General features: G+C 56.9%; 1 protein-coding gene across 1 annotated transcript; it reads left to right on the top strand.

The window, feature by feature from the left end:
- Nucleotides 1–499: 499 nt before the first annotated feature.
- Nucleotides 500–785, top strand: NGA_2100310 (uncharacterized protein; the record flags this gene model as incomplete). The annotated part of the gene is made up of 1 exon (XM_005856332.1): nucleotides 500–785. A coding segment is annotated over one exon (286 nt), but the record flags the coding sequence as incomplete, so codon positions are not given.
- Between the last annotated feature and the right edge of the window lie 11,524 nt (nucleotides 786–12,309).

Raw genomic sequence — 12,309 nt, 5'->3', positions numbered from 1 at the left:
TGTTTCCACGCCACAAGGCGATGGTACACCCAGTGCAGCCTTTACCGTTGGACCAGATCACGCCTGGAACCCCCGGGGAAGCGGGCTGCTCAATCAAAAGCACGACTTCCCCGTCGTCTTGGCGAGCGTTGATGGCGATAGCACAGGGGTTGGGGCCGCTCAGGTCAAAGCATGGGCGCAACATAACGGTGGATTAGGTCGTGCTGGACCACTGCCCCGTTACAAAGCCAAGTTCGACTTCTACTTCGGCCCTGACTCCCCGTCGACTCGGGCGGAATCAGATTTGACGTCGGCCGACTGTTTGTCCTGGAGGGATGTGGCAGGCAACCCTGCCCCCCAGTGCCTGCCTATAGGGGGGCAAAGCGTCTGGGGAACGTTCGGTGGGCGGACGGGCCTGCAGACGAAGCCAAGTGTGCTTCTTACAACAGCCATGGACGGCCTGTCTTTCTTTCATGAGAGGACCCCTGCGGCGAACGAGGCAGTGGCCTCCATCCTCACCCTCCTCGCGGCTACAAGTGCCCTTAAAAATGCTTCACGCGCTGGAGCCTTGGACCTGGATGCGGCACCCTATAACCTGGCCGTCGCCTTCTTCCAAGCCGACGAATGGGGCTTTGCGGGGTCGCGCCGCTTCGCGCGGGATATCAGCCCTGGGGGTGTCGACTGCACGGCCACGGTTCCCGACAACAGCTCGCGGGACGGGTCCGGCGCCTGTGTGGGGCCGGACGGCGTCTACCCGTCCATGGCCTTCAAAGACCTGGCGGAGAAGGGTTTCGTCCACGTGCTGGCTGTCGATCAAGTGGGGGTGCTGGGCACCGGCGGGCAAGCAGGCTCGCTCCCTCTAACCGCCCTTTACGACAAGACCCCGCCGACGGCCGTACTGGACGCCATCGACAGGGCCGCCGCCTCCATGGCCCCTTCACAGGCCGTCATGGTCACGTCTTTGGACGGATCGGGAGCGTTGCCCCCCTCTCCCTTCACTTCCTTCGCCCGCGGGACCCCGGCACTGAGCGGCGCCATCCTGACGGGCTACGGGGAGACCTTCATAGACCCGCGTTACCACTCCCATGAGGACACGGCGGCAGTCCTCGACCCGACGGCCCTCTCCTCCGTCGCCGCCCTCGTCGCTCGCGCCTTTTGGAAGCTGGCAGCCGGTCCGGGCGAAGGCGCTGCGTCAGCCGCGGAGCTCGAGGCTATCGGAGTCGAACCTGCCTTTGTCTCCGACCTGTTGGATTGCCTGACCCGGGATTGGGACTGTCCAGCCATGAAAGCTTTTCGCGACTCAGAAATCTCAAACCTCAAAGACTACTTGCAGATGTCGTACCTGTACACCCCCCCTGTCCCGCGCCCCCCCACATACTACGCGGGCGTGCTTGCTCCCTATCAGGGTCTGCCCTTGGTCCAGCACCTAGACAAGAGCTCCCACGCGGAGGGTGTCGACACCGGCATTTATGCCGCCTGGCCTGCAGGACAAGTCTTCCCCGTGGGGGCCCACGACAAAGCCTACGTGGTCCCGAAGCCTCTGGAGGCCTTCCTGCGGGCCTGGCTGGGGCACACCCTGGGACAGGGCGGGGAGGATGCCCCCGTCGCTTGTCAAGGTCCTTCCGACTGCAGCGACCTGACGTGCGACGCGGGCCTCTCCACGCGCGAGTGCGTCCTCGACGCCTGCGTTTGCCGCACCGCCGCCTTCTACCACACAGCCCTCGACCCCGGGCTTGCCCCGCTCCCCGAGCCGGGTCTCTTCGCGGTCTCGGACCCGGCGGCTCCCAACTGGGCGGAGCCGAACTGGGAGGACATCGGTTTGGCCGTCTTTCCTGACGCGGGCTCGCGCATGGAGGCTACAGCCCTGGGAGTGGGCGTGGGGGTGGCGGCCTTGAGCGTGGTGGGTGCTTTGGTGCTTCAGCGGTCCTTGATCAAACATCACTACTTCGATTGAGGGATGGACTCTGGCGGCATGACTGCAACCGAAGGGAGGCGTGGTCCAGTCGTGTAAGGATCATTGTGTACAGAGATGCAAAGCCTTGAAAGAAAATGACAACAAAGCACGCCTGTGAAAAACCTGTAACTTCGTGCTCTTGCTTTTGAAATATTAGCGGTGGAACCACCGCGCCTGCCCGAGTGAGTCGTCGCTGTGTAAGAACGCGGGCCTCTTCTTCCCTAGAGTTCCTTGGATGCCGCATCACGCAGCGCCTGGAGGATCTCGCCTTCGAAGTCGTTCGGGGCTTGGTTGTGGGCGAAGCGCTTCACGGGCAGACCGTTGACGAGCAAGAACTAGGAGAGGAGGGAAAGCGAGGTCGATGGTATCGAATTAGAATAAAGTGAATTGAGCTACTAACGCAAGCCTCGTGAACCACAGGCACACATCGAGGTACAGCCTAAGCGACCCTTAAACGCCGAGGCACGTCATCGGGCGAGCGCACCTTGGTGAAATTCCAGCGGATGTCGGCGCTGGATGACGAGGAGTCCTTGGGGGTCTCCGCCTTCAGCCATTTGTAGAGGTCCGAGGCCTGAGGTCCGTTGACTAGCAGCTTGCTAAATACAGGGAAGGTGACCGCATACTTCTCTTTCGTAAACTTGAGGATTTCCGCGTCCGACCCGGGTTCCTGGCCTGGAGGTTCGGGGGTGTGAGACACGTGCAGGAGGACATCAAGTGGTGTCGGGGACCCGCCTCGAGCTTCAGGAATAGAGAAATGTTCACGTGTGCTATTGCCAATAGAAGAGTGTAATGCATGAAGAGGCACTGGCTCAACCACAGGTGGTGAGAGTAATTGATCTACGTTACAGAACAACATGGTTGCCACTCCCTCCCCGTTCCTTCTGGTGCTGACCTCCGAACTCGTTGCTGGGCATGGCCAAGACCTGCAGCCCGTCATCCCCGTACTTTTCCTGTAACACTTGAAGCTGTCGATAGTTTGAGTCCGTGTACCCGCATCTACTCGCCACATTAACACTGCTCATGAATGGAAGGGGGCGGGCGGCTTCATAGTAAGCTGACATGTGGATCCTTTCTCATGACACCGACCCCATCCATTTCACGTACATTAACACGACTGGCTTATCTTTGTAGACGGACAAGCTCTGAGTTTTCCCCGTGCCATCTTTCAAGCTGAAATCGTAAAGCGTGCGCGGCAAAGCGAATGCTGACGAAGATGCCAACGATGTCAGAAATAAGACCTTGAAGGCCAGGCACGTGGGCTTCGAAGAAAACAGACCCGACAACATGAAGAGGGAAATATCTCCGACCTGTAGAGAAAAGTGCAATTGGTTCCAGGATGCAACGTGTGGTAAAATGAATATGCGGAATGAGACGGGCGGATCCGACTATCGCCAGAAAGAGAAGCGGAGACTTCCCTCACCAAGTTCGGGAAACAAAGACATCGCTCCGCGAGCGCTGTCAAGCTTCGCGCTGCTTTGAAAAAAGATCTCGTATTGCTTTTGGAACATCACGTCCTGGGACACACAATGCTCAGCAAGTTCCTGAAGCAGCACCGTGGACCGGACGCTCCGATCGCTCTTAGCTTGATCCTTAGCATCAGTAACTGCGACGTTATGTGCAGCGCTTGGCAATCAATGGTGCGCCAATATCTTTCAAGGAAATGAAAGTATTTTAAAAAAAAGACAAATATCGGTTAGCTGCGTTTGTCGGTTTGGAAAGCGCCTCACTTTCTGCAATCAATAATCTGTTGTACGAAACGCCGTAGTGTCAAAAAAAAAGAAAAAAAGAAAGATCAAGAACCTTATTCTTCTTGGTGATCCTAGGGAGGTACTTATTTTACATTAAGACTCGCGTTTTTGGGCCTTCGGATAACTATTTCGAGGAACAAAGGCAGGGATTCCGGTGATGGCGCGGCCGAGGATGAGGGCGTGTACGTCGTGTGTGCCTTCATAAGTGTTGACAGCCTCCAAATTCATCATGTGACGAATGACGTGATACTCGTCCGATATGCCATTGCCTCCTAGCATGTCCCGGGCGCTCCTCGCAATGTTCAAAGCCTTCCCGCAATTGTTCCGCTTCACCAAGGAGACCATCTCGGGAACCGCACGCCCCTCGTCGAGCAGCCTCCCCACCCGTAGTGATCCTTGCAGCGCCAGAGCGATGTCCGTGTCCATATCAGCCAGTTTCCTTTGTATGAGCTGATTGCTCGCTAGCGGGGCCCCGAACTGACTACGCTCCAGAACGTACGCCAAGGCAGTCGACATGCAGAAGGCGGCCGCGCCCATGCTCCCCCAGGAGATGCCGTACCGCGCACTGTTCAGGCAGGAGAAAGGCCCTCCCAACCCACGAGCCAGTGGCAGGAGGTTACTAGCCGGCACCTCGACGTCGTCCATCACAATCATGCCTGTGGTCGAGGCCCGGAGAGAGAACTTCCCTTCGATTTTGGGCGCTGTCAATCCCTTCATCCCTCTCTCCAACACGAAACCCCGAATCGCGCCCTCGTCGTCCTTCGCCCATACCACGAAGACGTCGGCTATCGGGGAGTTAGTGATCCAGTTCTTGGAGCCGCTCAGGACGTAGCCCCCGTCCGGCTGCTTCCGCGCCCTCGTCTCCATGCCCCCCGGATCCGACCCGTGGTTGGGCTCCGTCAGGCCGAAACAGCCCACCAGAGCGCCCTTGGCCAGTCCTGGCAGATACTTTTCTTTTTGTTCCTTAGTGCCGAACGTGTAGATGGGGTGCATCACCAGGGACGACTGCACGCTCATAGCGGAACGATAGGCGCTGTCCACAGCCTCCACCTCGCGGGCAATCAAGCCATACGCTACATAGCCTACCCCGGAACATCCGTAGCCTCGAATTGTTGGCCCCAGCAATCCTAGCTCGCCCATCTCGGTCATAATCTTCCTGTCGAACTCCTCGTGACGGTTTGCGTGCAAGATGCGGGGTTGCAGGCTCTGTTGACAGTAGGCACGGGCCATGTCCTGAATCATGCCTTCCTCTTCTGTCAGTTGAGCTCGTAAGAGCAAAGGGTCCTGCCAATCGTAGCGCTGCTTATCTGTCGAGGCATTCACGGTCGGTGGGTGCTCAGGAAGGTCAACAGGCACAGTGCCAAAGGCTCGTGTGAAACCTGGGAGGGGACGGAGGCAGACGGGTAGGATGCGCCGCAGCATGTTCCTTGCGGCTTTGATAGAGTGCTGACTCGCGAGATGTACGTAGCACTGAGCTTGAAGAATGAAATCTGTGTGGAGCAATGTGGTGTGTCGTGGGAATGTGCCTTTCAATTCGCCCGCCCAGCCTTCCTCCGGAACACTCGAGGCTCAAGTTGCTCGCTGACAGACGTCACCGTGCCCCTGGCGAGGGAGCTCTCTACCATAGCCGCCATCACGGACAAACATTGTTACGACGGGCAGCTTTACCCCTCGTAGAAATTTGTCCTCAAGTCTTTTCAGCCTTGATATTTGGGCTTTCTATCATATCACTCAGTGACAGGCCCAGCTCAAGAAGCCAGCAACCCGGAGCCCCGGTCTGTCAGACCGGGTCGATCCCTCTGCCTTTTCCATGCGCTTTACGACACTGAACTTGGTAAAGTTTGGAGGCGCAACAGTATGCACTATAAATATGTTTCGAAGCAGGTGAGCAAAAAAGGCATTGATGGCGTGGAAATTGAGTCCTAGGCTCGACTCATCGGCGCCTCACGACTCCGTTCCGGCTACGCAGCCTTGCATTCTCTCCCAAGATCCACGTGGAAACCCGCCATGTAGCCCCCACACTTCCCATCAAACCCTGGCCTACGCGTTGGCACCAATCTTTGAGAAAAGAGCGGAGACAAAGATGGTTCTCTTCGCGTGGAATAGCGTTGCTGTCAGTCGAGGCAGCAGCTGAAGAGGAATCCTTGGCTGCTACGACGGCAGTGCCCTCCGAAGATGCTGCGCCCGTAGCCCGGGGCAAAAAGAAAAATACACTACCTGACATCGCACCTTACTCTACAGGACATGAAGGTAAAAAGTCAGGGGGTGCCAAATCACCGAGATCAAAAAAAGCTGCACTCCCCCCATTCATCCCCAACCCTCGCTGGCGCGATCAGCTCGAAATTATCCGTGAGATGCGCAAAGACGCGACGGCTCCTGTAGACCTATTTGGATGCTCTGAGCTTGGAAGACGGAAAGCCACTTCTCCAGAGCACATGCGCTTCCAAACTTTGATCTCCTCCATGCTAAGCAGCCAAACGACGGACCTCGTGAACGAGAAAGCTATGGGCCGTCTGTTCGACGCGTGCGGGATCACTATCGAGGGCTTAGAGGCGTTGGGAGAGGAGGGTATCGTACAGGCCATCAAGCCTGTTTCATTCTATACAGCAAAGGCCGGCAACATTTTAAAAGTATGCGCGATTTTGAAGGTAAAAAGGTGGCCAAAATTCTTAACCTTTCCGGGTGGCTTGCCAAACACTTGGGGGTCTCGTGGTCGCTCAGTAGTCCCCCTCCCATCAACAGACGCAGTACGCCGGCGATATTCCGTGCACTTTTGAGGAACTCATGCAGCTACCTGGAGTCGGCCCCAAGATGGCCACTCTCGTGTGTAGGTTGCTCCCGGGCTTGGTGCATCTGGTTGCCTCGGTGGTCGTCCATGATACGATGCGATGGGGAAGAGATTGGAAACGAGTTCCACGTTTTCCGAGTTGTTAGACACGACACATGCCATTTCTTTTCTGAGTTTCATTTTGGTCACGTAAGGCGGCGCAAAATCTCAGACATGTCATCGACCTTCCATCGTTGCAGGCGCTTATGGATGGGGTGAAATTGTAGGGATCTGCGTCGACACACACGTACACCGCATCAGGTAGTCCTGGATTTGAGCGACTGATTTTGAATTTGTAATAATGCCTCTCTTCAACCACATGTTTCCGTGCTATCCTCCTCTCTGAAGCAACCGCTTAGGATGGGCCAACACGTGGAATTTCAAGAACCACAAAGCTCAAAACCCGGAGAAGACTCGCAAGTTGCTGGAGTCTTGGATGCCCAAGGAGCATTGGAAAGAAGTGAGTCTTTGTCAACATAAGGATCTTAAAAGGCACAAGTGACTCATCACAACTCGTTATTACGTCTCACAACCGCGTTCTTCCGTAGGTGAACCCTCTACTAGTGGGTTTGGGTCAGCAAACTTGTCGGGCTATCGCGCCCAAATGCGGGGACTGTAAGCTTGCGGCCGTATGTCCCTCCTACTCTGCATCAGCGGAATGAGGTGAAGCATGGTGCAATATCAATGGCTCGTGAAAATGAGATAAAAAATGTGAGAACGCTTTTGTCAGACTTTAACCTCCTGGCCGTCGCCTCGCTCGCGTCTCCACCGCTAGTAATTTTTCTTTTTTGCTATGGGCAGTGTTTGGTATTTCGTTCACGTCGCTCACCCTTACATCGTTCTGAATGTTCGCAGGGAATTTGCTGACTTTCCTCGGGGGAATGCGTCGCTCCGGCGTGCCGCACAAGTGTCAATGCTTGTGACACTTGGTCCATCACGAGTGTTAGTAGCCTTGACGGAACCTCCTCCGGGTCACTTCCCTGGGAACTGCAGAGAGGATGCCGGTGGAATCGACCATTTCGTCTGCTCTTGCGGTTTCCGCATCCTATCCTAAATCCTTAGAGGCTTGTGCAAAATTGCCAGCAAGGCCATTTGATGACAGTTTCAGTGGCGAGGATGTGAGTGACTGCCACTCCCCGGGTATCAATCCCTGTCTCAGTAATGGATGGGAACGATTTCGACTTCGGCTTGCTCAACGGACGGCTCGTCGAACCCTTCTGGACGCCAAATCGACGACGGTGACATCGTCAAGCACTGTGACGGACCTGAGCTTTGGCAGCGGCGTCAGGCATCGCCATCATAGCAGTTCTTGGAGCCCCAACTTTGGTGAGGGGAGGGCCAGAAGGACGCGCTTTGCGTTCGCCTACAAGCGAGAAAAAATGTTAACGCATGAACGCCTTCACCGATCACTATTATGTGGCCGCGTGTCTGCCCAATCTTTTCGGAGGCAGTGCCTTCGTGCGTGGGAACACGGCCAAGCCATTACAGGCAGCTTCAGCCAAAGTTTCGGCAACGGCATCGACGCGTTTACATACACAAAAAGAGAGTCTACTCTCTTTTCACGCTCTAAGTCTAGTCTCCCTGGTAGTACTCTTGCACCTGCTGCCTTTCTGTCCCGAGTCGGAGAGGCTTGGTTCCTGCGACGGTGGCTGGCCTGCTGGCAGCGTCGGGGGCGGCGTTACCACCAGTTGCAGATTGCGGGGCGTTTTAGTGATCGCAACATGAGCCATTTAGCGCTAGCAAATCTGTTTCTATATCGGGGTCGACGCCGGCGAGCACGTATGGCTGAGCAGAAAGGAGACGCCTTCCATGCGCGGCGTCTGCTCTCGTGCTGGGACTTCTTGGCAAGAGAACGCCTCAGGCAACAAAAGATGACCCCTTTTCGTCAAAGCGCTATCGCAGCCGATGCATCATCCCTTAATGTGACGCCTCTGAATACGTCCTACTCAAGTTCGCTCATCGATGCATGTCCGTTCACGCGGAGCCCGGGTGCGGTAGAGAGTATCGGGGACAAGGCCGACCTCCTCTCCACATTGTGCACGCTAAGGCCACCGCCCGAACTGCGTCTTCTGTTGAACCGGGCTATTGCTGCCTTGGAGAGCTATCAATCTCGGAAGTGGAGGACCAGGGTGGACGACGAGCGTGCGCGCAGATTTCTTTGCGGCAAGACAATGATGACATGGGCCGCTCGGACTCAGGTCCGAGCTTGGCTAGCGCAGAATGAGCGATTTGCTGCGAAGTTTTACAGCAGCCAGCGTCTGATGAAAGCCTGTAGGTGCATTTTCCGCCGGAAGCGATTCATGAAATTTCAAGCTCTGTCGATGCGTATGGCACACATAGTTTTCGCCCGCAGGCGTGCAACCATCGCCCTCTGGCGCCTGAGCTTGTTGACCCGGCAACGAAAGTTCCACGCGGATGCCAAGCAAGTGATGTTCCAGTCGCAGAGACTTCGCGCAGTGACACGAGCTATGTCTCTGCTCCACATTCCAGCAGCACGGACGCTCTGCTACCTGCACAGTTACACTCGCGCCCATCAGCTGAAAAGCTTTCAACGGGCTATACGCGCCTGGCATAAACGAGCTGTAGCACGGAGGCTTCAGCGAAAAGCACAGGAGAAAGTCATGGCAAGAGCTGAAGATGAAAGGGTCCTTGGTCTCAAGCTTCAGCGCTGGCATAGATGGATGACCTGTCAGCAATGTCAGAGAGAGGCATGGAGAAGGGGGAGGTCGCACTTCAATTCTCGACTTGTGCGTGAGAGCTTGCGTTTCTGGGCCCGGCAAGCCAAGCTCAAGGTCTGTACCTCCTCAATGGGGCGCCGCAGGCTTTTAAGTCGCCATCTCCTTGCCTGGGCGAAGACAGTGAGTCGCCAAGGAGAGTTGCGGGCCATGGAGCTCGCCTTGGCATGCCGGCATGAATTACTCGTGCAGCAACGTGTGTTCGACAAATGGTACGCTAGCGCATGGCGCCAAGCACAAATACGCAAAGCTTGTCTAGCTGTTGCCGCAGAGCACCATGCCCATGAAATGAGAGAAATCCTGCAACAATGGCGGCGCAATGCGAAACTACAAATTTATGTAAAAGAGCGATTGCTTGCGTGCATGTACGAATGTCTGACTTCTTGGATGCTTTCCATTCAATCGAAGCGGATGGAGCGATGTGTTTGGATGGAAGGTAAAGTGCACAACGAGCAGCAACAGAAGCGCTGGGCGTTGAGGCGCTGGAGCGCTAGGTGGAGACTCAACGAAAAAAAGCCCGATGGCAACTGACGAAAACGAAGCCTTTACGTAAACCAATGGTCCCAAGCATAGCAAGACGAGAAGTACACAACAGAGAGCGACATTACTTGCTTTGGCTTGCCCTGTGAATGCAGGGTCAAGATAGACGGGCTTTGTCCTGATATTGACCCCACATTCGATCTCACCATTTCTTGGTGTGGGAATCTCCGTACAGTTCGCCGGTTGTTCCCTCTTCTTCTGCCCTCATTCCGCACATTGGTCTTGGTCTTTCATACCCCCACCGAGCTTTAGTCATGCTGCTGCAGGGATGACCCCACCTATACAACCCTCTTCCCAGAGAAGCGCGTCCGTCCGTACTCTCCGTGTCGATGTTCAATGTGGGTATATATGCTTAAGTACTTGTTCTCAGCCAAAGAGATAATTTTCTTCGCTTAATGCTTACTCTTTAATCGTTCACGTCTCACTGCTAGTCTGATTCGAGTCATCCCAGGCCCCCAAGGACCAAGGGAGCGACAGCCGGCTGCCCCCTTTCGGAGAAATTTCTACCCCTGATTCAGCCACAATTCCATCCCCTGATGTCGTTTCGCTCAGCCCCCCTCCCTCCAAAATAACCCCCATGAACGCTTCCTCCTCTTGATCGGAATCCTCCTCTTCCTCCTCGCCCCCCTCCGTCTCTTCCCCCCCATCCTCGCTTATGTCCTCCTCGAAATGGCCCTCCTCCTCATCGTCAGAGCTCTCCTCGTCCTCCTCTTCCTGCCCGTCTTCAAAAAAGGGGAGCACGCGTCCGTCCCTGAGGAATCGCAATCTGGCCACCACCTCCATTCGACCTCGTCGGTCGAAGTGTGGACTGCTCTCTCGCACCACTTCCCCCCATTCCTTCGAGAGCACGTCTCGGTAGCCCCAAGGCTGCTTGGCGTTGGCAAAGATGTCAATGCTCGGACCGCGCGTACAGCTACCGACAGTGATGTCATATCGAACCAGGCATCCCAACGGCACCACTGCCGGGCTGAGCCTACTCCTGCCTCCACTCTTGCTAGCACAGCTGCTGCTACCGGCGCCCGCCCCTCCCTCACTCAACCCCCGCTCGTTGCCCGAATTGCAGATCCCCAAGAAGAGGCCGAGGGTCTCCCTCCGCGGTGGGACTGGACCCTCCCGCCCCCCCGCAGCACGGCCCCCATCCGTGCCCATCGAGGCGCCCTCCAGCAGGGACCTCTCCAAGTCGAGGAAGCAGGGCAGGCCCTGGACGACGCCCAGGTACCGACGGATGAATTTTCCGGGGGGCAGGGCGAGGCACTTGGCCAAAGAAAAAGTGCCCTTCAAGACGTAGAGCTCGTCCTCGTCGTCCTCAGCCCGGCTCTCGTAGGCCTGGAGGGCCGCCCGCTTCGCCCCCCGCATCCCTTCCGTTTCCATGTCCTCCGCGCCTGCCTGCGAAATGCTTCCAGGCTCAAGCAGCTGTTCTTGCTGCGCCTGCTGCTCCTCCACATACTGCTGCACGGCATGGTGCACGACGTACCGGCGAATGTGCGAGCCCGAGTCCCGAAAGCAGAGGGCGCTCCGCAGCACTTCCAACAGTCGGCCGCTCTGGCACATCAGCTTGCTCTGCGACACGACCGTCGCCAAAAAATCCGAGGTCATGGCGTGCCATCGCAGGTTGCCAATCAGCCTGTTGAAAGCGCGCTGGGCCTGGCCCTTGCTCCACCCTTCCCGACCCTTCAGCCAGGCGCACAGGAAGGCGAAGGCGTCGTTCTCGCTCCGCAGCCGGAGGGCGGGCGAGCGCAGGAGAAAATCGATGGCCATCAATGGGAGCCGCTGCATGCAAGGCTGGAGGTCTGGGAGATAACGTACGTACTTGTCCTTCCAACCACGCGAGACGTCAGGCCGCCGCCGGGACCAGACGCCAGAGTCCATGACCCCCATCCATCGGGCCAGCGCGGCGCTCGCAGCCTCCAGGACCCTGCGGATGTGTTCGTGCTCACTCAGGCCCTCGGGCACGCGCTTGAAGGTCTCCACGGCCAGACTGTAGCTCATAGAGTCGCAGAGGGCCGCCACGCAGTCTTCCAGGCAGGCGACAACCTCAAAGGCGTCCGAGACCAGAGCCAGTCCGAGCAGCTCCTTCCCTCCCAGAGGCCGTCGACACGGCCCTCCCTTCTCTCCTCCCGCCGGCCCCGGCCCCAGCCCTACCGAGGCGTCCGACACCTCGCTGGTAAAGGAGGGCCCATGACACAGGCGAATCAAGCGCGCAAAGTCCTCAAAGCCTTCCTCATCCTGGAAATCTAGCTTCACTTCCCGCTCGCCGGTCTCCCGGAAGCCCCCTCCACGGAACGCCCTTTGAAAGTAGGCACTTTTCTCCGCCAGGACGACAGAATTTGCGTACAGAACTCGCACACTTGGACCGGAAGTGCTGTCAGAAGCTTGATATTTCCGCATTCTGGAGCTCGGTGGCGCGGAGACGGGACTCCTCTCATTCGAACCCCCCCAGCCCGCTTCCTCCCGCTCCACTTGCCTCCCCTTCATCGGCGCCCCGTCTTCCGATGCAGAGAATGAACCCCGTTTCGTTTCTTTCTT

The sequence above is a fragment of the Nannochloropsis gaditana genome (genome assembly GCF_000240725.1).
Source record: "Nannochloropsis gaditana CCMP526 unplaced genomic scaffold scaffold002, whole genome shotgun sequence".
In the NCBI taxonomy this organism is placed as follows: domain Eukaryota; class Eustigmatophyceae; order Eustigmatales; family Monodopsidaceae; genus Microchloropsis; species Microchloropsis gaditana.
Note: the sequence above shows the minus strand (reverse complement) of the source record. Positions and strands in the feature narration are given on the sequence as shown.